Genomic DNA, 26044 nt, shown 5'->3' with positions numbered 1-26044 from the left:
AGCATTTTAATGGTTCTTTATTCAGTTGAGCTCTATCATAATTCCATTGTTGTCAAAGACAACCATAATAAATCTCCATTGTTTTCACAAGGAAATATGCTGCACACAAAAGCAGCAGATTATACATAGATAATATCACAGAAATGCTATAAATAATTTCCATCCACAAGATTTCAGCGAGGTCCGAGTAGCATATTCATCTTTAAATTTATATCCCGAAATTTTAAGTTTTTGTTGACTACAAAGAAGTTTGTCTACATACATGTAAAGACTGGTTTTTTTTCCCCCCGTTCACTAGTTTATGGACATTTAACAGATTTTTTTCCTGTTCACTACTTAGCCCAGGTACTTATGGACATTTGACTGTTTTTCTTGGGAGTCTTCAGGGTCCCTTGCTGCCACTGTTGGAAAATAGCGGTCATTTTAGTTCGACTGGCAGGGTTTCCAACATTGACTGTGGGAATAATCTTGCTAGGCTTGATAAACTGTACAAATCTCTGAAGTTCCAAATAACTGCTGTGTTCAGAGTAGGGAATACCTGAAAAGAAAAGGAAAGTCTATACACTTTCTAAACAACCTGAAGGACAATCGGGGTTTTATCCAGCATTTAGATGTTAGTACCCATTTAAGGGGAATTTTTGATAAATCCAGTCATGAGCTTCCAGGGGATGAGGGACATCCATGGAATATAATATCCACAGATTATAACAGCCATATAAATTGATTGATTACTCATTTTATCTATATTGTAAGTCTGACAATTATAGAAAATCACTTAGAATTAGAAAAAAAAAGATTTTCGTTGAAAATTCTTATACAATTTTGTGTAGTTTCTACAAATGAAGGGGATTTTTTTTATCTGTTGAAGGGGAAATATCCATTTGTTGCCAAAGGGAAAAGGTACCTTTTACCGGTAGTAAAAACAACCTAGATAAATCCCTGACAATATACTGTGTGTTTACTTATACTTAAATCTAATTGGTGCAATCAGATCTGACGTGTTATTGACGTAATCATGAATTAGTGCTTGTCCTGTGTATTATAATTGATGAATAGAGATTTTCATATTTTACCAAAACCACAAATTAGTGCTCTAGTTTCATCGCAAAAGCTGCTAAAATTTGAATCCTGCTAAAATAAGTTAACATTCGGTATTCTCAGTTACATTGTATAAACCGTAGTGCCATAAATGAGTCAACTTTCGTGTTTGACGCTATATGTCTAATTGAAAAACATCCTTTGTTTGAAAAATCATGCTGACACTCATTTGTGGCCCAACTTTTATGAAAATCTAAAGCATTTCTTGCAAAATATCTAGACATAAATTCTGTTAATGATTTATAAAATATCTAGACATAAATTCTGTTAATGATTTATAAAATATCTAGACATAAATTCTGTTAATGATTTATAAAATATCTAGACTTAAATTCTGTTAATGATTTATAAAATATCTAGACATAAATTCTGTTAATGATTTATAAAACGTTGAACAGCAATCACAGAAAGGTAACTACTGAGACGTTTATAACAAAGTTCAGCACTCCAGTTCCCGATGTAATCCTTTGTGAGAGTGGGGAGAAAACTTTGAGTGTGGTGTTCTTTACAGTCATATAATATGTGTATGGCTGTTAGAGAAAACATAACACACTGAGACCTGAAACTGCAGATCCTTGTAGTTAAAGGAGTGAAAGTTACAATACATTGATGCTAGATAATTTTAAGAAAATAAATCATTGGCTGTTTTTAATATATAGCAGTTGACTCCTTTATGGCACAACGCTGTAGCTTCTATCAATGCTAGTCAGTCAGACATGACCCATGCATTCCTTTGTCAAGGATGTGACTGAATTCCTCAGAAATCAGAGGAAAGCTGGTCAAAAAGGGAGGAAAACACCTCACCCTACCTGGAAAAATATCATTTTCTGCCACTTTACATCAAATCCAGACTGTTTCATTTTTTCGAAAATTGAGCAAATCAGAGGATAGAGGAAAAATCACATCCCTGCTTTGTGTATGTTTACCAGGTCAACAATATATAAATATTGCATGTAGTTAAGCGTAACATTGAAAATTTTCACCCTGAGAAAACCATTGTCAACTGAGGCGTAGCTTAACTACATTCAATATTTGTTTTATTATACTGAATGTTATATAAGCAACAAAGCAGAAAGGCTTGCGTCTGTTGACATTTGATCAATCACTGTCATGCGATATTTCGTATATTGATGTGGGTATTCGTGTTTATCACAAACGCTCAAACTACATTGTTTAACAATCTACGGTGAACCGTAAGCACATAAATTTGACGCATGTGATAATTTTTTATTACCCGTTGCTAGATAATATCACCCTGGAGGACGTGCTTTCTGTTCTCAGAAGGTAACAATATTTTTTTTCAAATGCTTCTTGACCAATCAGATTTGAGTATTTTATATGAAAGTATAATAATATACATTGTAAATAACCATCAAAATCCCTGCACCTCAAATCTTTTTCTTGATTTTATGTTTCAATGCTAATTTTTTTCCAAGAAATCTCAGAATATTATTTCACATTAATTCCATGGTTGTGGTGTAAAACCTAAGTTACATTAAATACTATTTCAACTGATCTAATTACATTAATTCATTTTGAAGGGAATAAAATAAATGTCAAAAACACACACCACAAATGTGAGTCAGAGTACATTCTACGTAAATATTTTCAACGCTGTCTCCATAAATACTGTCAAGTCTTGTAAAGAAGTTGAACTTTTCCCCAGAAAGTTTTCATTCAAGTGTGGTTGTATGCAATATGTATGGGAACAGAAATTACCATGCTTTTTTCCAATGGTTGACCAGAGGTGGGTAAATTTTAACAACAGTCAGAAGTACATCACTTACTGAAGGTTGCCATAACGAAGTGTACATGTATCTAATGTAAATTCAGTATTTTATGCGAGTACTTAATATTATTATACTTTCATGGAAAATACTCTAATCTGATTGGTCGAGAAGCATTTGAAAAAACATATTTTTACCCTTTGAGAACAGAAAGCATGCCCTCCAGGGTGATAGTATCTAGCAACAGGTAACAGTACTTGACAACGAGCGATATTATAAAAAATTATCACATGCATCAAATTTAAGCGCGTACGTTTAGCCGTAGATTGTTAGACGACGTCGTTTGAGCGTTTGTAATAAACACGAATACCCGCATCGAAATACGAAATATCGCATGGCAGTGATTGATCAAATGTCAACAGACGTAAGTCTTTCTGTTTTGTTGTTTTTATAACATTCAGTATAATAGAACAAATGTGCATGTAGTTAAGGGCAACACTGAAAATTTTCACCCCTCGAGAAACCATTGTTAACCTCGGCTACGCCTCGGTTGACTATAGTTTTCTCGGGGTGAAAATTTTCAATGTTACCCTCAACTACATGCACTATTATATATTGTGAAATAATTCATAGATGTCAAATTGCGAGAACAAGAACTCAAAAGTGGACTATTGATGATTTTTTCTAAAACACGCTTTTCAGAAAATAATTCTAATCACAAGTGGTTCCTTTTAAATTACATAATAATAAATTTCTTGTATAAAATTTGGAGTGAACAATATTTAGAGCAGACATGGTCAATGCCCTTCATTTTCAAAGAAATGATGTAATCATTTTCGTATTCTGTCCTGATTTGTACACATACCGTAAATCTTAATCCCATCCCTGTTGTACTCGGGCCGTATCTCCTTCAGAGAGCTGATCTTGCTAAACGTCCACCCAGTGGGCTCCAGAGCCAGAATGTTTTGGTATGAGGTTGTCAACTTCCTAGAATGTTCCAACAGAGCCTAGCAAGAAAAATGTGTTCAAATACTGGTTTATCTAGAATTTTCCAACAGAGCCTAGCCAGAAAAATGTGTTCAGATTTATCTAGAATGTTCCAACAGAGCCTAGCAAAAACAAGAGGTACTGTGAGCAATGCTCACTAAGAATACCCCCCGCTTACCCCAATCTCCCAAAGGGTGTTGGTAATAGGTATAAACTACCTCTTTTCTGAGTGTAAAAAACAAATGGCATGACAAACCGAACCATATTGCTACTTTGATGTCCAGTGCGCGTGACCTTTGACCTTTTGACCCCAAAATCGATAGGGAACATCTTCATCCCATGGGTAGTCCATATGTATAATATGGTGACTGTAGGTGGAAAGGATAATGCTTTAGAGCCCGGAAACCATATTGCTACTTCGATGTCCAGTGCGCTTGACCTTTGACCTTTTGACCCCAAAATTGATAGGGAACATCTTCATTCCATGGGTAGTCCATATATATGATATGGTGACGGTAGGTGGAAAGGATAATGCTTTAGAGCCCGGAAACCATTGCGTCTACAGATGGACGGACTGACAGACAGACGGACAACCCGATTCCAGTATGTGTTCAGATGCTAGTTTATCTAGAATGTTCCAACAGAGCCTAGCAAGAAAAATGTGTTCAGATGCTGGCTTATCTAGAATGTTCCAACAGAGCCTAGCAAGAAAAATGTGTTCAGATGCTGGTTTATCTAGAATGTTCCAACAGAGCCTAGCCAGGAAAATGTGTTCAGATACTGCTTTATCACAGTAACAAGATCTTCATCAGATAATCAACATCTGATCTAATTATCCGTGTCACGAGGTAAGAAGCAAAGCATCATGGGTATATGTGCGTGTTTCCTTAGGGATCTTCATATCTTCTTCTCCATTAATAATTCAAACACAGCTTCACAAAAAGTACGCTAGTGTGATATTGCACTTTGTCTTTACTTCCTTTCAAATCTTTCTATGAACACTAGAGTAAAGATTTGTAACATCTACTTTCATTTTATATACGCGCCCACTACAGAGAAGTACCTACCCTAGGATTTAATTTTGTCATCGGCAGAACATGTAGACAGGAATCGTTGAAATTCAGACTCAGTTTCTTTCGAAGGCTGTGATCCTCCAAACAGTCTAAAACGTTCTTTTTGTCGCGCAAAACACAGATCTTGCAATTAAGGGCCTCTGAAATAGCTGTTGGTGACAGAAACAAAGCTGGATCAGCAAAACGTTTGAGAATCAGCATTGTCAAAATTATCACTTGACTGTAAACAAATGAATCGTTTATACAACACTTGTGCAAGATAGAGAGATACCAGGGACAAGGAAATTTTTTTGAGAAACATATATCATCCCCCCCACCTCCTCACATGGCAATATTGACAAAGATCAACTTTAAATGTAGAATGTACCAATAGTGACAAGCGACCATAATAAGATTGATCTCTCAAGATACTGAGCAGTCATTTCCAGATAACCAGTCATGTGAGTTATGACCTTTGATCTTGTGATTTGAAAACCAGTGGGGATCATCTACTCTTTAGAGGGCACCCATGTACACAGTTAGACGTCTGTCAAGCAAAAGGTTCTAAAGATATTAAGCAGACAATATCGTATGTTTAGAATAGTTTGACCATTGACCCTGTGACCTCAAAATCAATAGGAGACATCTATTCCTTAGGTACAACTCGTGTACCAAATTTGATGTCTTTTGAAAGGGTTCTAAAGATATTGAGCACACAGTATCTTATAATGTCCAATTTGACCATTGATCTTGTGACCTGAAAATCAATAGGGGTCATCTACTCTCTAGTAGCAACCACTGTACCAAGACTGATAACTGCATGCCAAGCAAAGGGTTCTTTAGATATTGAGCAAGCAATACTTGGGTCAATACACTGACCAACAAGGCCCATGCCCCTCTTTTCCAAAGGGGGGCATAAAATCATTGGTAGTAAAAGGTGCTGTGACCTCTCACAAGAAATCCAAGTCTCACATAAAAACATACAGGTAACACCAATAAAACTACAAAACATTTACAGCATACTGAGATACTGTCATAAGTACACTTAGTGTTTATACAATAACACAAATAGACCTAATAAAACTACACACAAAACATGTACAGCATACTGAGATACTGTCATAAGTACACTTAGTGTTTATACAATAACACAAATAGACCTAATAAAACTACACACAAAACATGTACAGCATACTGAGATACTGTCATAAGTACACTTAGTGTTTATACAATGTAAATATTCCATCCTTCTACAATGACCAATACAATATTTTCAAAGAGTTATGACCCAAGATAGTACCTTTTTTGCACATAAAGGACAGCCAATGACTTTTTCTGAACATTAGGGGTAGATAATGACCTTTTCCTGTTTAAAATTTTCAACCAAACGGGCAAGAAAGGGGGGCAGGTACCCTCCCCTTTTTTTATATGGCACTGTTCCGGATACAGTATACTGTGATACTGACAGAGAGTGGATGTATATACCTATAAATATCCTCTCCTTGCCTATCGTGTAAGAGCCACACACAATCAGAGTCCTGGGGGTCTTCTGAATTTCTTGCTGTACCATACCCACTGTAAACTCAATCACTTCTCTCTGGGATGGAAACGCGTAGGTCGGATTACAGTAACTGAAAAGTCGACAAGTCTAAACCATTACTTACAACAAGTTATTTATTACATCAGGTAGTCAACTAGTCTAAACCATTACAATGGGATGTTAGTTACACCAGGATGTTAATTACAAATACACCATGAGGTTAGTGCCACAGATATCAGGATGTTAATCAAATAGATATAAAGATGTTAGTTACACAGATACCAGGATGTTAGTTACACAGATATAATGATGTTAATCACACAGATACAAGGATGTTAGTTACACCAGGATGTTAATTACACAAATACCAGGATGTTAGTCAAATAGATATAAGGATGTTAGTTAAACATATACCAGGATGTTATGTGAGTTACATACAGTATAAATAGACAATGGTAAGGCTTACGTAGTATCCAAATAAAGTTGTGATATCCGAACTCCAACCAAGGCAGGGTACTGCTCCATGTTCTGATCTGCCCGGAAATCTCCCGTGTGAAGAAACATCCTACCATCCTTCAGCTTAAAGAGGATCAGAACTGACCCAGGACAACTGAAAAGGGAATAATAGGAGTTCAAGTATGGAAAAATTTATAGGCTCCCTGGAGCACAGCATTATTTAGATTACTGATTATGTAGGGAAACTGTCACATTAAAATCTATTTGCATGTTCATTTTAATTCAGTTTTGTTTTGTCAAATCAAACGTAGCTTTATCCTGCTTGGGACCTCTTTTAAATTGTAAATACCCCTTTATTAAACCTCAATCTATTGGAGCATAAAAACCGCCAGTCCGTGCTCTCAGTAGGAACTGAGCTGTCCAGCGAGAAGGACGCATTGATAGAGCACGCTTCAACCAGAATGTTGCCATCAACTATAGAATAACTTTATTGTAGACACTTTGGCATTGTTGTAAATGTTGCCCGTGTTCGGCTTGTTCTGAGGTGAGGTTTATATAACGATTTTTATAGAGTATTTTCTTTGTTTAAAGGTCCTAAAGCTTCCAAGTATCTTTATTCATACTTTGTGTTTTGTACTTGTTTCAATACCAGTTTCCTTTTTCAAAAATGTGTTCACTATATAGTCCTGTTTGTAAAGTTACGGCGTGTAGTACTGGCCATAATTGTTTAGCTGTAAGAAACATTGTGTAACTCATAGGCATAGAATTGCTAGAGTTTTAGTGTATCTTGTTATAATATGAAGTAACTTATATGTAGAACAGTGTATGGTATATATATCCATGGATAATGTAAAGTAAGGTTTCAACCTGAAAACCTGTGTGTATGTGTACGTTTATATAGTATGACTTTATTGTCGTAGGTGTTACCTTGTAGTGTGTACCAAGTAACCACAGTATCGAAACCAAACACTGGGGAGCATCGACATGTGTGATATCCACGTATGACAGCAGTCATCAGTGTAGTGGATCCGTGTTTAAGCCAGAAACACTGAGGAACTTTACGCTCAACGCCATAAAACCGGGACCAGAAACTTAAATATTTGTATACCAAATAAATATGTAAATTGTTTTCTGTGACTTTATCATTTTCACATTCTAGCACGGTTATCCGTGACAGAAACATCAATTTCATTGAAGTACTGGTGAGGTAGCAAGACAACTGATTCATTCCATTTCTGGCTAAGTGGAGAAACACACAAACTGCCCATCCACTAAGTGAAAAAATCTATGAATCACTAATTACTTATTGGCCAAATGTAAAACACACGAATCACCCATCCCCCCCCCCCCCTCCCCCAGTAAAAACCACACGAATCACCCATCCCCCCCACCCAGTAAAAACCACATGAATCACCCATCCCCTCACCCAGTAAAAACCAAACGAATCACCTATCCCCTCACCCAGTAAAACACACGAATCACCCATCCCCCCCACCCAGTAAAAAACCACACAAATCACCCATCCCCCCCACCCAGTAAAAACCACACGAATCACCCATCCCCTCACCCAGTAAAAACCACACGAATCACCTATCCCCCCACCCAGTAAAACACACGAATCACCCATCCCCCCTCACCCAGTAAAAGACAGGTTATACACTACTGGTATGTAAATGCAATTTTTGCGATGCATTCACGTGCACCAGCAAACTGTGTGTAAATCAGTATCAAGTTAGCTATTTCCAGCAATATGGATGTATATTGAAGACAAAGAAGGACACAGATATTTCTTGCATCATATTGCCATGTTCTGATCAAATGCTCTCTAAAATAATGTTTGACATGAATGAAATAGCAGAAGATCACTGCTCATTCTAATGTATGAATTATTAAGAAAGTGATGCAATGTTTTATAGACAATTTCAATATTTGTACGTGTGTAAAAATTTTGCTGCACATTCACATGGCTGAAAATACACCAGAATTAAATTTACTTTTATGTAAAAGTTCATTTACACCTAGTTTGATTAGATATAAATTTTGCTCTAGGAGTGAAAATACTTAGGTCATTACCAATCCAATTAAAATCAGATTTTCTCTAACCGTTTTGGTTAGAGAAGATCTGATTTTAATTAGATTGGGTCATCACTAAAAAAAATTTGTTTGATGTACTCTGACCCACAATTTACAAGGTAGGTAGAAAGGCCGTTTTTGTGGTTTGTTTTTTAATGATGTCATGAAAATCAGATTTCTGATGTTTTCATTAAACATATATCGCTGCACGACAGAATAGTTGAGTACATTTTTGTACAAATGTATATAATACATGTAAATCTTGCGATGTCTCCTGAAATTTTCTGAAGACCTCTACAGTTGTAAATTAACACCCCTTTTGGTGGTAAATAATGTGGTAATTTGAAGCAGTGATGCAGTATATTTGATTGCTCAGATAGAAAATGTTTGAAAAGTTCCCGGGCAGTATCAAAGTGAAAGTAGAAGAGATTTTTTTTTTACACTTTTATCTTGAACCGCACATTTTGAATAAAAAATAATTCCATAAGGGCTGTTCCAGAAATGATCAAATGGGGGGGTCGGGCGGCAAATGATATTTTTTTGTGTGGGTGGTCGTATTTTTTCATATTTTATTTGGTCCGTGGTTGGACTGTTAAAAAAATATTTATTATGGGTGGTGGGTAGTTTCTATTGTTTTATTTTGTGCCACGTGGGTGTTGAGTTTTCAGAATATTTTTATTGTCCCTCTTGTCGTGTTGGTTACAAAACGTCGGAGGGAAAATTGAAAACGTGCTTTCGAAATGCTGCTTTCGAAATCGGAAGTAACATAGAACTATTCGAGTTGTCGCTCTTTGCAGCGCATAACTTTCCATTACGGCACTCTTCAAATTAGAGGCGCGTTTAGTAGGGTCCCTTTGGACGTGATGGCGGCGAACTCTGTTCTGTAGATTATTACAGTTTACAGTGCATCGATTTTGGGAATATTTTGAAACCAATAGGTATTCCGTTTTCTAATAAAAATAGGCAAACCTTAGTTGATTTATACGAGGGTACCGATGCGTTATATTTATCAGTCAGTGTGATGGTGATATAGAGGCCTCCGGGCGCGGGCTCCATTAGAAGACGAACGATTCGTGGAAAAACATATCCATACCCATTTCATGATAATAGCATCGTTTGGACTCCCAATCTTTCCAACATTTCCGCCATAGATGCCTTTGATTGTTGATGTGACATCGTTTCTTCAGAACTACTGTGATACAATGTCGCACAGGCATTACCGCGTCATTGACTAGAATGTTTGTCCCGAAAACCTCGCAAGATTTGTACCGTTTTCATTTAAATATTTTTGTGGTGGGTCTGGTTAGTTTTTTTTTTTTTTTTTATTAGATGGGTCATTGTAAAATGAGTTTATCAATTTGATGGGTCATGGGGTAATTTTTTATTTTTATTTTTATGGGTGCTTGGTATATACAAAAGGTGCCTCCCGACCCCCCCATGTATTTATTTCTGGAATAGCCCTAACACAAATAGAGCTAACAAAAAAGTGGCCTAAAGTTTAAAACTAATATAGAGAATGTCTTTTTTCTATGGAACAAAAAATTAAAAATCAAAATATCAAAGTGCTGAAAATATAATTGGGTCGGGCAAACTTTGATGGGTCGGTTGGAGTACATCAAACAAATCAATTTTTATTGTAATTTTAAGGCTCAGGTGCAAATCCTGCTTACCCGTTCTTCACCTTCACAATACCATTGTTAATTAATAAAATTTGCTCACCGTGTGTGTGAACAAGGCATTGAAAACACATGAATTTCTCACTTATAGATTAATTAGGGAAACACTTTCTGGTAATTAATTGGAGAAACACTTTCTGGTAATCAATTGAAGAAACACTTTCTGGTAATTAATTGGAGAAACACTTTCTGGTTAGTGGAGAAACACTTTCTGGTAATTAATAGGAGAAACGCTTTCTGGTAATTAATTGGAGAAACACTTTCTGGTAATTAATTGGAGAAACACTTTCTGGTTAGTGGAGAAACACTTTCTGGTAATTAATAGGAGAAACACTTTCTGGTAATTAATAGGAGAAACACTTTCTGGTAATTGAAGAAACACTTTCTGGTAATTAATAGGAGAAACACTTTCTGGTAATTAATTGGAGAAACACTTTGTGGTAATTAATTGGAGAAACACTTTCTGGTAATTAATTGGAGAAACACTTTCTGGTAATTGAAGAAACACTTCCTGGTAATTAATAGGAGAAACACTTTCTGGTAATTGAAGAAACACTTTCTGGTAATTAATAGGAGAAACACTTTCTGGTAATTAATTGGAGAAACACTTTGTGGTAATTAATTGGAGAAACACTTTGTGGTAATTAATTGGAGAAACACTTTCTGGTAATTAATTGGAGAAACACTTTCTGGTAATTAATTGGAGAAACACTTTCTGGTTAGTGGAGAAACCCATCTGAACTAGATCCCATTGTCATGACAAACATCACAAAATGGCCTGGTTTTGTGGCATTATTAGTTCAAGGTCCATAACTCTTTCAAACAGAAGTCAAATTAAACTTGATCTGTGGCCAATTGACAAAAGTTTATGCATACATTTTTCAAGTCAAAAGCTGCAGGGATAGACAATAAAAGTCTACAAAACTGTCAATGCATGGAAGGATGCTAGGACAGATGCACACACAGGCTGATATCACTATAGGGCTCTCGCCAATAAGCGGGGCCCTATCAAATTGTCATGGTACTCTTTTATAACATTGTTGTAATGGAAGAACTATGGAAGTTTTAAGTTTGCATGCATTAACGATGGGAAACACTCACTGATTGGCCTCTAGCATTAATGAAGAGAAACACTCACTGATTGGCTGCTGGATTATTGATGAGAAACACTCACTGATTGGCTGTTAGATAATGAGAAACACTCACTGATTGGCTGTTAAATAATGAGAAACACTCACTGATTGGCCAGTAGATGATGAAAAACACTCACTGAGTGGCCACTGGATACTGAGAAACACTCACTGATTGGCCGTTGGATAATGAGAAACACTTACTGATTGGCCGTTGGATAATGAGAAACACTTACTGATTGGCCTCTAGAAATGTTAATTCCACTCCATCCACATGCGTCGGTTTGTTTAATGGCAGGACACGGACATAGGACTTATTGACCTTGATTCTGGAGATGACCAAATTGGCAGTAATCTTTAAATTAGAGAATTGTGCTATTAAATATTGGCAATAATCTTTAAATTAGTGAATTGTATTACATGTATTAAATAATTTATATCATCACATTGAGCATTACTTTTTATTAACATGTATGGTGTAACTTTTCTTTTTTTGTGATAATCCAAATTTCACTTTCTTTGCAAGCATCCTAAGATCGTCAAAAAAAGAAGCAAAAGCATAAAATTGTCACCAACTGTGCAGGGCTCAAAACAATCAATGGGCCAATGGTCCGGGGCCAGTAAATTATGGATTTGGGCTAGTGATTTGTAAAGAACATGTGCCCCTGGGGCAAATTAATTCTAATACTTATCAAAATTTCTCAACGATTAGACTAGTAAATATTAGACGCATGTGCGTCCAGGTTTTTATCACATACAAATTAAGTTTTAGTTAAGTTGTACTATGAATAACACAAAGTAGAAGAATTCATAAATTAATGTTTCTAAAAACAAGTTAGGAGGAGTTCCAAGTTAACATATCTAAGAACGTGCGTTTTCAGCTGCAAGTGTCTTCGAATGAGCTGTCTACTTTTGTGATGCTTTCGTAATTCAGTGTCATTACACTTTCACAAATGACAAGAAAGGTGAAGATGACACTGACAATTTTCTAAGTTTTTAAGTGAACAAGATTGCTATGCGTAACCATGTCCCCTACCGTTGCAAAAAAGTTGAAGCACAAAAGTCCTCAATCTAATTAAAATCAGATCCAAATATCTGCTCACAATCGCTACAATAGGATCTGACAAACCCCATAGGGGATCATGTCCACATGACCTTTCGCTTGGAATATTCATGAGAACTATCAGCCAGTCAGATTGCGCCATACAAACAATGATGGTTATTTAGGCGGTTCCCAGCAATTTGTAAACAAGTTGCAGTAATCTCTCTTCCACACTATAAATGTTGTTGTTGTTGTCGGTTCCTTTTTATTTCCGTGCAGAATTACGGGTAATGTCCACACTAGTGGGCCCCCTACCAGGTATCTGGCTGGCTGCATGCATGGCAGATCTCACCTCAGATCTCCATTCTTTCCGGTCTTGAAGGTCGGCAGAAGAGAGCTTTCATTCTCTACGATCTTTCTCCGTCAGCTCTCTCCAAGATAGCATTGGCCGACCAACTTTACATCTCCCAGGAACTTGTATATTTAGAGCGCACTTGACTGCACTGCTGGATCTGACAACGTGGCCATACCAGTGGAGTCTCCTTTCCCTTAAGATGAGGTCGAGATCATCGATGCTAAGCCGCCCCAGCAATTCAGTTGAACCTACAGTGGCCATATCTTCAGGCTTGATGTTGCAGATCTGTCTTATCATGGCCCTGTCATTGCGTAGTAGGCGATGAAGATTTGGCTTGGTCAGTGCCCAGGTCTCACTGGCTTGGAGCATAGCGCTTTTATATATAATTTTATATAAAACACTATAAAATTGTTTATTCTCACAAAAGCAATTTTTAAACTTTTGCAATAATGCCTAATCTATTCTGTTCATTCAAACAACAAATCGTACGCAGTAAAATACACCCAAATTAAATTAATTGTGAAATGTGATTTATGTATGAATAGGAATGGGTACGATTTGAATAGTTTTCAAGATGGTTATTTAATTAACGCGAGGAATATAACGCCAGTCGACGTAAACAATGCATTGTGACGTCACATCTAGCTGCGATGTGTTTTCTTTTAAACCAAACAATCGCAGCCATTTTCCTTGAATTGTGAACACCGACGATTTCATATGCAACACACTGATTGGCCAACACAAAGTTCACATGAACATGACCCCTAGTCGGGCAGTGCTCCAAGTCACATCTGCTATCAGGTCGCAAAATGAAAACCTAGAAATACTTCTAGTAGCCATGTTCAAAATTTCTACTCGCCATGGTAAAAGAATTTGTAAATAAGACCTACAAGTTTTTTTTTTAATTTGAATATCTTTTAAGAAAAAAATCTACACCCGTGTATGCGTTTTGTTTGTTTTATTTTTAAACTGAATAGAAATGTGCTGTGAAACATGCTGGATGCTAACAAGTCAAGTATTTACTTTGGCAAAAGTTGTATTGCATTGGGCCATCCTGTATATTTTACAGTCCGCTTTTGGGGAAGAAAATGCAGCGTTTCAAACAAGGATTTGCTTTAAAGTCCTCAATAAGTGGGCCTTCACTGCTTATAAGAATAAGAGCTTCTACTTTTGTTGGATCTTTTGCTGAACAATCAGTACCAGCATCAATAAGAACACTACATCCCGAGTTTGTAATTGTCTGTGAAAATTAGCAGCAACAGTTGCCCCACTTGCAGTCACGGACAAAGACGTGTCTCTTACTGTTACCGTGAATAGTCACACTTCCACATTTGAAAGATGTACACCTAGTCGTGGTGAAATCGGGCAATGGGTGTCCAGAAATGGTGGACGTTGCTGGCTGATTGGCCTCACAAATTCTGCAAAACATTTTGCAATCTCTGTATGTCAACCACGAAAATTCCTTCAGCCATTAGGACTGGGGTTCTTCCTTTACTTTTGCATTTTTCTTAAGACACAGCTACGTCATCTTTAAAAGATGAACTTTCTCTGTGTGATTCTTGAATTTCTTCATTACATGTATTAGGGCGAGGCTTCTACTTTTTACTAAGTCCAAAGTGCTTTAACCCTCGTTTTACCGCCATCTTGATTGCTTCAAACGCTGTTTTGACCGAGACTGAAAAATATTTATTCAGACTTCTGATCCCAATTACAAAATTTTAATGGATGCCCAATTTTTTTCCACTCGCAAAAATGCGACTTAAATATATTCTCTAGTCGCAAAATCGATTTTCTGGTCATAAATGCGACCGTTTTACTCGCAACTTGGAGCACTGTCGGGTTATGTCAGATCTTCTTAATATGAAGAATATATGGCACGGATCTAAGAAGTCCGATTTTAATTAGATTGAAAACTCCTGTAAAATTTGTTGAATCAAATTGCAGTGGAATATGATCAACAACATATGGTGTCTGGCCATCCTACAAAAGTTGAACAAAATCCATTAAGCGGTTTCAGAGGAGTTGCATCCACGATATCAAATGGGATGGACAGACATCTCTATTTCTATGTCCCCTTCTGCGTTGGTGGGGGACAAAAACATGAATAAAAATCATAGTAAGATTACAACATTTTTTAAACTCGATGTTTATGCTATTTTGAAAAACAAGAAACTAGACCTAATCCTGAAAATTGGGCCAGTCGTTTTCACATCCACTGGTCAGATGGGACAATAAAAGTTATCAATTGACCAGTAAAAATTTAAGTTGATTGCCCAAGTGACCAGTGAATAAAAAAAATTATTTCTAGCCTTGCTGTGAACTGTAATGACTCAGCAGAAACTCACTACCTCTGTTGTAGTGCTTAAACGATGACCAGGTGTAACCAGTGTTCAGTCACCCGTGACAATCAGTCATGTCGATCTTAACGACACTTTGTAAGTAAAAAAAGTTCCATTTCATCTAAAGAAGTTTCTGGTCCTGAATATGATAAAAGATAACTCTATTTAGATTAGCAATTAGGGAAATCATGAATTGCATAAAAAAGAATAACGCAAATTAAAAATGTATTTTGGAATATTTTTGCAAAAATTGTGACACCATAAAAACGTTATACGGAACTGTGAATCTCCTTTTTCTACACAATTTGATTAAACATGTTCCGTTACATCACGCTATCATCATCCGTTCTATTACGTTATAATGCTATATAATGTATGAGCATTCATAATTGATATAAAATTAATGTATTAGAATTTTTTTTTTAAAAATTGCTGTACAGCGAGACAACAAACCTGGCTGCAGTAGATGGGCTGTGAGAAAGACTTGGTCAGTCCAGTATAATGGTCATAATGAAAATGAGACAGAATGTATCCCGTACAGCCTGGAATTACGCCATAGCTAAAGGCGTCCACCGTAAACCCTGTATCTGAAACAGAGATCGATATTGTAAAACAGATCGATATTGTAAAACAGAGATCGATATTGTACAACAGAGATCGATATTGTAAAACAGAGATCGATATTGTAAAACATAGCTAAAGGCGTTCACCATAAAAAATTTAAAACCCCTGCTGGACTCGAACCTGCGACCTACAGTTCAGCAGTCGGTATGCTAACCTACTGAGCTACTCGGCTAGGTATTACAATTGAAAAGGAAAAGTTATATATTGCTGATATTGATTTTTTCCTCCATGTTTTAAAGGAAGTCAGCCATTATGGCCTCCTTAAGTCTCATAATGCTTTTCAATACATATATCTGAAATACGAAATACATTAATGTATATCTATAAATTATATTTACATTTATAATGTTCTTGCTTTTGATATTTTTAAAAATTATAATGATAGGCATTTCCTCACGAATGCAGTGCAGTGGTGAACAATGCGTGTAGGAATATACCGGTTAATATACAGGTATAGGTTAATATACAGGTTAATATACAGTTATAGGTTAATATAAAGGTTAATATACAGGTATAGGTTAATATACAGGTTAATATACAGTTATAGGTTAATATAAAGGTTAATATACAGGTATAGGTTAATATACAGGTATAGATTAATATAAAGGTTAATATACAGGTATAGGTTAATATACAGGTTAATATACAGTTATAGGTTAATATAAAGGTTAATATACAGGTTAATATACAGGTATAGATTAATATAAAGGTTAATATACAGGTATAGGTTAATATACAGGTTAATATACAGGTATATGTTAAAGGACACAACGCATATTTCTAAACTTTTTCAGCAAAATTAACTCTTTTTATGCCTAAAACTACTTTAAATGTGTTTTAAATGAAATATTTTGCGTAGTTTTCGAGTTTGAAAGCGATGAAATTCAAATCTTGCGATATGCATATTTTCTTTCGCTAGTTTACGCGCCATTTTGTGTGACGTCATATGCGCCCTCGGGTTTGAAAACATCTATAAGCCATTTCATAAACAGATTAGATTTAATCGACAAAAAACCAATTGTCACGTTAACGGCTTGTAAATAATAATGCATTAAGATGTTTTGTGCCGTGCTCGGGTGTACTAGTTGTCGGTAGAAAGGATTTAGACTGAGTATTTTTCAATTTTTCGAAGGAAGGTACGAGAAAAAAGACGTGGATAATTTTTTTGTTGGAGCAAGAACTTTACCTTAAAAAACACACCCAGTCACCTTTTCAAACATCGCTTGGACAGAGACCCTGATAAACTGCGAGAAAATGGATATATCGAAGCTATAAGCACTGGTAGGCCTATAGCATACATTCTGTTTTGCTCTTCAAATTCAATACACACTCGGATCAACTGACCTTCACCTTGTAACAACATATATCGACGATACAATGCAACTTCTACCAACTGGTAGATTTACAACAAAAAATAAAGATACAAAATAATTGAACTTTTAATTATACAAATAATAGAATATTGTATTTCCTAACTTTAAATTGAATTATAAAATTATTTCTTTATTGAACTTGTAGCATCTTGAGTGCGTCAGTAGGCTATAACACCGTGCTCCCACTTCGTACTTCCTAAAGACGTGCAGATCACAATTCAAAAATAGTAATAAGATTGTTTTATCAAAATAAAATAATGTGATTACCACTTTAAATTTGAATATATTTATTGATTTGTGTGTGTGTTGTCTTTTTCTTTCTTTCCGAAATGCACGCGTGACAATAGCTTGGCATAGGGCCTAGTTGTCAACAATTTAACGTATCATAATTTGTCTAATCCAAAAATAAATAATGATTGCACTGTTTATTTTAGAAAAACAGCACCAATTACAGATGTATAAAGGAATAACATCCCCAAACAGTTTGTAGACAGTGACCCATATAAACATTATTTACTCACAATTTTGCCGATTTCATACACGCTTTACTCGCTATATTTGGGTATTTACATCGTTATATGTGTGCACTGGTGGCGAACACATATAAAACTCGGACAATTTATCAACATCGATTTAAATGTTGCCCATGGTAAATTAATTAGGCCCCTAAAAGTTGAGTTTTTAATAATATTTCGCAGTACTTTCACAATCCGAAGGGCGCATGTGACGTCACTGTACCACGTGACTACCTACCTAATTAACTTGACTTTTTGAAATCGGGGCTTAGATTTAAGTCTGTATTGTGGTTAATTATCGCAAAATTTCGGCGAACGAACTATTAGAATTAATTACTATAAGCATAAAGAAGACAAAATGCATGTAATATTGTATACTTTGAAAACATGAGATGTGTCCTTTAATATACAGGTATAGGTTAATATACAGGTATAGGTTAATATACAGGTTAATATACAGGTATATGTTAATATACAGGTTAATATACAGGTATAGGTTAATATACAGGTATAGGTTAATATACAGGTATAGGTTAATATACAGGTTAGTATACAGGTATAGGTTAATATACAGGTATAGGTTAATATACTGGTTAATATACAGGTATAGGTTAATATACTGGTTAATATACAGGTATAGGTTAATATACAGGTTAATATACAGGTATAGGTTAATATAAAGGTATAGGTTACTATACAGGTTAATATATAGGTTAATATACAGTGTAGTATGTCTACTTTAACGGCTGGGAAATTAACAGAATTTAAACAGAAATGGAAATAGATATAAATAAAAGAAAAAATAAATTTTAATTTTGAAAATACATGACGTTATGAGCTGCAATGCTTCACACCAGGATACATTTCCTGAAGCGCTAGCATGTTTCATGAAGTATGCTGGTGTAAGTGTCTCAGTTCAAACCCTCATGTTTAGCATTGTTTAGTCGAAGATGAAATTTATCTTTAACTAAAATATTAGCAACTGAATCAACACCATATACTCACTGAGAGAACAGTTTGAGATTGACAGACTATATTTGTTACCATGTACCTGGTATTTTCTTGTAGAATGGACAGTTCCTCTTTTTATAGATATTGTTTGGTTTATGCCGTGGATTCTCCGCTGGCGGAACAATCAGTTCTGACTTCTCCACCTCCCCCACTGACTTCTCCACCTCCCCTACTGACTTCTCCATGGCTTGCTTAGGTTTACCTTTCCTTTGCTTGGACATCAGAAATGTCATTGCATTGGGCTTATTGGAATCTGTTGAACTCGAGGTCTTACTCGTTGATCCCGAGTCCACAACTTTACTGGTACTCGGCTCTTTAGTCACAAATGTAGAAACAGCCATTCCATTGCACATCTCTAATGAATTGCATGTCAAGCCAATGTCAGAGGAACTATTCTTAAAACCAGCTGTTTTAAGAGCGACTGCTTTAGTATTCATATCAACACCAATGTCTTCCTCTGAAGAAACAGGGCCTTTCCCTTCGGAACTTCTCATTTTGTTTGTGACCTCTTTCAGTGAAGATCTATTGCCTTTTGGAGTCACTAATTTACGATTTTCTTTAGTAAAATTTGACTTTAACTCTGAATCAGACAAATTTGATGTGCTTGTGCCCGGCAGTACGCTAGTTTCTGGAGCAGACCTGATATTCCTACCAAAGAAAAATGACGTGAGCGACGTCTGCTTGTTTTTAACTCCACTGATGTTAAGTGTAGCAGTCCCCCTCGACTCTGATTGCTTCCCTTTGTTTAGATATCCTATGAGCATTGGATTTAAGGACTGTTTTCTACCCGTGCTTGGCTTTGTATTTGATTGATCTTTCTTCTTCCTTCCTGAGTTAGACTTTTGAGGAAAACTTCTCTTCTTCGCTGAAGATTCTTGAGCACTTGTGGGAGAACTTCCACTTTTCTTGAGAGAAGACATTTTAGAAGAGGTAGAACTCTGAGGTAAACTCTTGTATTTCTTGACTGAGGGCGTTTTAGAGGAGGTAGAAGTCTGTGATGAGCTTTTCCTTCCTGAGAGTTTTTGTGAACTTCCTGAATTCTGTGAGCATGTCTGTGGTGTGAGTATTCTTGCCCACTGCATTTTCTGAGACAAAGAAGCGGTATCTTCGCAGTCTTGAAAATCTGAGTCTGAATCAGAAACATAATACACTTCCTCATTGTTCAATAAACTTTCCTGACTTCCTGAATCACAATTTGTTTTCCTTTCTGCAAGATCCTCGTGTCGTTTATCATCAGAAGAGAACAGCTTGTCATCCAGCTGTTCTGTTTGAGCTAAGCTCTTCCTTTTAAGACTGTTCATATCTGTGACTGGAGGTTTCGTACTTATCCATTTCCTGTCTGTCTGTCTAGTTCCGACTTCACCAGCTGACTCATCTTGTGACGAAAAAGACAACATGGAGTCACCACTAGAGAAAATATCCCCTACATCCAGTTTTTTGACTTCGTTCTTCTCATCTTCCTCCGTAGAGAAGCACATGACCGTCTCCTGTTTCACACAAGACAATCCGTCATCAATCTCCTTGTCTGGTAACAAAGAAAGAACAAATCTGTCGTCTTTGTCATCAGATTTATCGTCAGATTCCTCATCAGACAACACTTTATCTATATCACTGTCACTATGGGCGGCATCCAAAATGTCCGACAAACTCCGTTGACTCGGGAAATCTTCGCTTTCCACGTCGGATTCACTGCCCTGGATTTCTGCCTTTGTCTCTTCCGTTGAAGGAACCCGACTCTGATTTTGATCAAACTCTTCTGGAAATTTCAGCTCCTTTCTTGCTAGTTTGTTTTCCTCTTAAAAATGTAAAATTGAGCATCAGTATAGTGTCATCTCCACATCTGACATTAAATGTTGATGTCAAGAGAATGTCAGTTTCTCGTAAAAATATCAAATACCGAATAAAATATTGATCACATACTACTGTTATACTTTTGACTTATTTCTGAAATCAGAACAAGAAACTTAAGTTCGAAATTGTATTTGTATCACATCCTAAATTCGAAACTAAATTCGAAATTGTACTTATTTCAGATTCTAAATTCTAAGTTCGACATTGTATTGTTTCAGATCTAATTTTGAAACTAATTTAGACATTTTATTTGTCGTTGTAATACCAGTGTGCGAAACTAACTTTAAAGTCCTATAGACTTTCGGTCCATAGTCATTTTATTTCCTATAGACCACAACAAATTCCTATAGTCTGAAATTTATCGTGCAATATTCAATGTTATTTGAAAATAAATAATAGACACAAATTCGGTTTGGTAATTTGTTCATAAATTAGTTTAATTATATTCTTTTTTGAATTTCATGCATGTCAAGCTTTTCAATGCAAATTTCATTTTCTTTTTTCATTTTGTTCCAGCTCAGTTTCACTGCCTGATTCTTCATCTAAGTCACATTTACTACGTTTCATTTTCTCATGATTTTCTGCGATTTAGCCTTACTGGAACTTGTTGTACTGACCGCTTTCTGTTTGATTCAAGTGCGTACACCTTCCACATATTTTTAAAACCGTTTAAAAAGGACTTTCCAAATTTGCATGAAAATGACGTACATTGAAGTAAATATCAAATTGACCCATCCACCCCTATTGAAAATGGAATAATCTGATTCGAATGATTTGTAATTACATTGTGGAACATTTTATTACAGCTAAGGGGTGAACAGAAACATTAGTATACTACATATAAACTGGTCCCACTTCTCATATATGTTTAATAAGCAGCAGGGAACCAGTTTTTTTACTCATAATTCCTATAGACAAATCGGTCTATAGCTATTTTGATCATTATAGACCGACTTGATTTTCTATAGACATTGTCTATCATTCCATGGTTAATTTCGCACACTGTAATACCTGGGCTCTCTGTAGACTCCCGGTTTGTAGATCGATGTAATGCCTCACGGTTTGTAGATCGATGTAATGCCTCACGGTTTGTAGATCGATGTAATGCCAGTCTGTGATGAGAATAGTTTCTATAGTGACTCTCTATTGTGTTGTCACATGACAAACCATCAGGGCACTCTGTAACAAGTTACATAAACAGCATATGATTTTAGTTGATGCAAAAAACAGCCCATCGTCGCAAACCACGGGTTATTGTTTCATTCTATTTGTGAAATAGAATGAAACAATAACCCGTGGTTGAAATAGAATGAAACAATAACCCATGGTTTGCGACGATGAAAACAGCCCTGTTATATTTTTTCTATTATAAATGATACTAAAACGACCTTGAGAAACAAAAGGCATTCTCCGCTTGGCATAAGGTAAATGGGTACCAAGTTTGATGGTCCTAATCCCAACAGTTCGGCCTGTATCTTGCCTACAAGGTTTTCCTATTAACTGATACTATGACCTTGATCTTTGACCTTGAAAAACAATAGGCATCTTCCTCTCATCAAGGTGATAAAATGTTCCAGGTTGTAGGATCTTGGAGCTTACAATTCATTTTGCATACAAGGTCCGAACAGACAATGCCATATACCGTAATATGTCCCATCTTTGACGGGCGTACAAAAATGCATTGCAGGTCATACTCTCTAAAACATTTCGAAAATTATCTGACATTTTCAGCTGAATGAAAATTTGACAAAATGAGTATAATCATGATAATGATGTACTTAAACAGAGAGCTGTAATAATGAAGAACTTTCTAAATATCTTTGACTCTATGATCAAATATTAATTTCATCAATTTCAATGTTTTTCTACGGGTCAAATAAGGTCCTTACTGGCCCTTCTCCTTTATATACAATGTCTCACTGCTTTAAAATATTACATGTCCTTTTCTACCTAAAACATCATTATTGACCAAAAACACTGTATATCCTCTTCATGTAAATATGTAACTTAAGGAGGTACTCTACATTGTCATAATGGCTGACTTCCTTTTAAAACATGGATGAAAATATAAATATCAGCAATATTTGCCTATTCATTTAAAAAATTATTGCCTAGCTGAGTAGCTCAATAGGTTAGCATGTCAACTACTGAAGTGTAGATCGTGGGTTTGAGTCCAGCAGGGGTTTTAAATCTTTTTCAGATTGCTTTTAACTAAAACTGCATTTTTTGACTAAATACACTCAGTATATTTGAAAGTTTTCAACTTTAAAATATTGTTGTACATATCCTCCTCCAGTTTTCATCCATATAAATTTTCTCTGGTGTAACATACCTCCTTAACACTCACAGACCCTCGACAAAAGTCGATACCTAAAACTTCTAAAATAGCCGGACTTTGTTTATCATGTGATTCTTAGAAATAAACAATAGTATGAAATTGCTCCATTCATAATGCAATAACGATGAACAGAGTACACATATGACTTTCCTCTGATCTCAAGAGAAACTAGATGTGTCAGCACGACATGAATGTTCCCGTCTGCAGTAAAGTCAAATGTGGGAAATCCTTCGAAGCATGTATTGAATATAGTATTCAGATCAACGAACTGGAACAAAACTCAAATTTGTCTCTAACTCCTCAATATACATCTGCATATATAAAATCACTTCCAACATCTCAAGGAGTTTTAAAAAAGCCTTGAAAACTGGTTGTAACAGTAATTTTTCTATGTTAAAGGGACACAACTCCATCGAAATCAAAGAACCAGAACAAAACTCAAACTTTAATAATCTGTAACTCATCATTATACATCTATATACAACAAATCAGTTCAATATCTCCAGACGTTCAGAAAAAAAGGCCAGAAAACTGGGTGTCTTCTCTTGGAAGGACAGACAAGGGTAAAACTATATATGCCCCGACCACTTTGTGGTGGGGGCATAAAAATCGTGAATAATTCCACATCAACATGCTTTATAAACAATCAATGGTGCACCAGAGCCTTGCCTTACAGAAAATCGGGATGTATGTATTTATAGGAATGAAGACAGGAAGTGACTATTCACTAACAATACCATGATTGCAATATCTAGTTAGGGAATTGTTGAGTAGACGTAAAGCTTTGACAAGGTGAAGATGGTGTCAGGTTTAATACACGGAAAACTGAAATTCTTACCAACAGAGGATTGTGGACCTGACTCCACACATTCCATTATGTGCCAGGATGGGGATAATATCCCTAGACATGACAGGGGCACCTGACAGCTGGGACATGCACCCTGGGGACGGGTGGGAGTGGGACACGCACCCTGGGGACGGGTGGGAGTTTGGCGAGTTTTCAATACAGCCTGCTTGATTGATGTGTCCTCCTTTTTCTGAGGGGTCTTCCTGTCCCTTGTAGGTAGTTTTCTTTTCCTCTGTGTAAAAAATGTCAATATTCACTCTTTTGAGAAGAAATTCTAAGCTTTTGATGGTACGCTCACTGCCTCGAAAAAAGAAAGAATTATATACCTTGTCCGATGACGTGCCAGATATCTGCTTAGAGGGCAGATGAGGTTTAGCTTCTACTTTGGGTGGGCCTTTAGATTTATCCACACCCCTTCTGACTTTCTTTATAGACTGATAATCCCAAATCTCCTCCTCCTCTTCTTCCATTTTACCCTCAATCTCTTCTGGTCGATTACCCGCTTGGTCCCATGACTGTCATTAAAACGTGTAACATATATAACTCACAATCATGAATACAAACATTACAACATATTGATAGCAAACTGATAGTTATTAAATATGGACTCACAAGGAACTCAGTACTGTACACAAAGAATCCTAATTATTTAAAACGTGATCAGAAACTGTTTTTATAGTAATGTTTTATGTTTTAAAAAAATACTTTTCAGAAAACCTGCAAAGAAGTGAGAACTACAAGATTCCATTAATTCGGATAATCCCGAGACTAAGGAATGTCTTTGCAAATCAATCACACTGCGCGTACAACAACTTCGTACTCTGTGACCTCCTTTTTTGCTGCCAGTGGAAGAGCTGAAGCCTTGTCCAATCAATGCATGCAAGATTGTGTCAAATAAAGAGATGAGATGGGTTTTGAGTTGAAGAGACTTGGAAGTATGATATCTCCCTGACCTGCCGCTCGCCAAAATTTCTTAGGTAACGCTGTAATTACTTGAAAATGTGCCCCGAAACGGGGACCCCCCCCCGTTTGTTTACAATTTTTGTTTCATACATTGTGTATTTTATTATACCGGTATAGCGGTAGAAGGCCAATCTCTAAAGCTTACAAAAAGCGTGAAATGATTACATGAATCGAAAGAGGGATGAGATAGACTGGGAATTCACACATTTCAGAGAAATTATTGCCACAAAAAAAAAAAAAAAAAAAAAAAAAATAAAGGAAAAAAAAAAGGGGGTGGGGCGTGGGAAGGGTAGTAAATATCCATGCTTCAGGTGCCTGTGGTCAAACTGGCTGAGTTAGTTTGACAGTAGTGTAAACATGTACGTCATGGTATACTTACGTATCCTACAATATTTTTACTTGCTTTGTTGTAAGCTGTTACTAATGCTTTAATGCTATGCAGTGTATATCTATACGTTTTAGTATGTACCTGTTTGTTTACTGTCTAACTTATCACAACCTGTTTGACAACGTCAGTCCAAATATCTAGCCATGTAAAATCTCAACCGTGATTACCCACACCCTTAGCCTTATCTCGGCTAAGATTCGGTTCGGCGGGGCTGGATATAATTGGTTACCGTGTTAACAGCTGAAAGCTAAATAAAACAGTGTCTAAGACTCTTACGAGATGATGCACGCACACCTGTCAACATTTTACGGCCCTACCTGATTTTGTTGATTTATCCGAATTATCAAATGTCAGCATAAATATAAACACGATGTTAGTGCCCTCTAACTTGCATTCAATTTCAACTGAGCTTTTAAAAAATATTACGACATTCGGGAAAAAATCCGATTCTTTGCGCCAAACTTACGTTTCCTACCTCAATGACATAGAAGATTTCCGATTTACGTTGCCCTTCTGTATTTTGTAATCAAAATTAAATATTCGTCAATCAAAATCTATGTCGTTTTCCTCATTGTTATCGGTAGTTTTTACAACTGAGGAAAAATGTATTTAATGGATTTTAAAATCGTCGAATGAGTTCTATTTCGAAAGGTCATGAA

General features: G+C 36.2%; 1 protein-coding gene across 3 annotated transcripts; it reads right to left on the bottom strand.

Moving 5' to 3' along the window:
* On the bottom strand, positions 1 to 26040 carry LOC125659785 (DNA cross-link repair 1A protein-like). 3 transcript variants are annotated; one of them, XM_056149901.1, is made up of 12 exons: positions 25861 to 26040; positions 24361 to 24549; positions 24026 to 24266; positions 21861 to 22028; positions 19039 to 20793; positions 15929 to 16062; positions 11976 to 12094; positions 6871 to 7014; positions 6350 to 6495; positions 4880 to 5034; positions 3691 to 3832; positions 1 to 538 (listed from the first exon to the last, which is right to left on the bottom strand). In XM_056149901.1, exons 2-12 carry the CDS (start codon positions 24502 to 24504, stop codon positions 333 to 335), a joined length of 3354 nt encoding a protein of 1117 aa, XP_056005876.1. In that variant the 5' UTR covers positions 24505 to 24549; positions 25861 to 26040; the 3' UTR covers positions 1 to 332. The 3 variants fall into 3 exon arrangements, with proteins under 3 accessions (XP_056005876.1, XP_048747529.2, XP_056005875.1); XM_048891572.2 differs by having other exon boundaries at positions 25703 to 25963; XM_056149900.1 differs by having other exon boundaries at positions 25812 to 25963.
* Between the last annotated feature and the right edge of the window lie 4 nt (positions 26041 to 26044).

This window comes from Ostrea edulis, chromosome 9, assembly GCF_947568905.1.
Source record: "Ostrea edulis chromosome 9, xbOstEdul1.1, whole genome shotgun sequence".
NCBI lineage: Eukaryota > Metazoa > Mollusca > Bivalvia > Ostreida > Ostreidae > Ostrea > Ostrea edulis.
This window is presented reverse-complemented; position numbering and strand designations above follow the sequence as displayed.

Bases quoted from the DNA above. Each gene is read 5' to 3' on its own strand.
- LOC125659785 (XM_056149901.1), bottom strand. From the start codon at position 24,504: ATGGAAGAAGAGGAGGAGGAGATTTGGGATTATCAGTCTATAAAGAAA. The intron at 6,496-6,870 runs GTAAGCCTTACC...TCGACTTTTCAG, and splicing joins CAACTTTATTTGGATACTAC to TTACTGTAATCCGACCTACG. The intron at 5,035-6,349 runs GTATATACATCC...TGTCACCAACAG, and splicing joins CAAGGAGAGGATATTTATAG to CTATTTCAGAGGCCCTTAAT.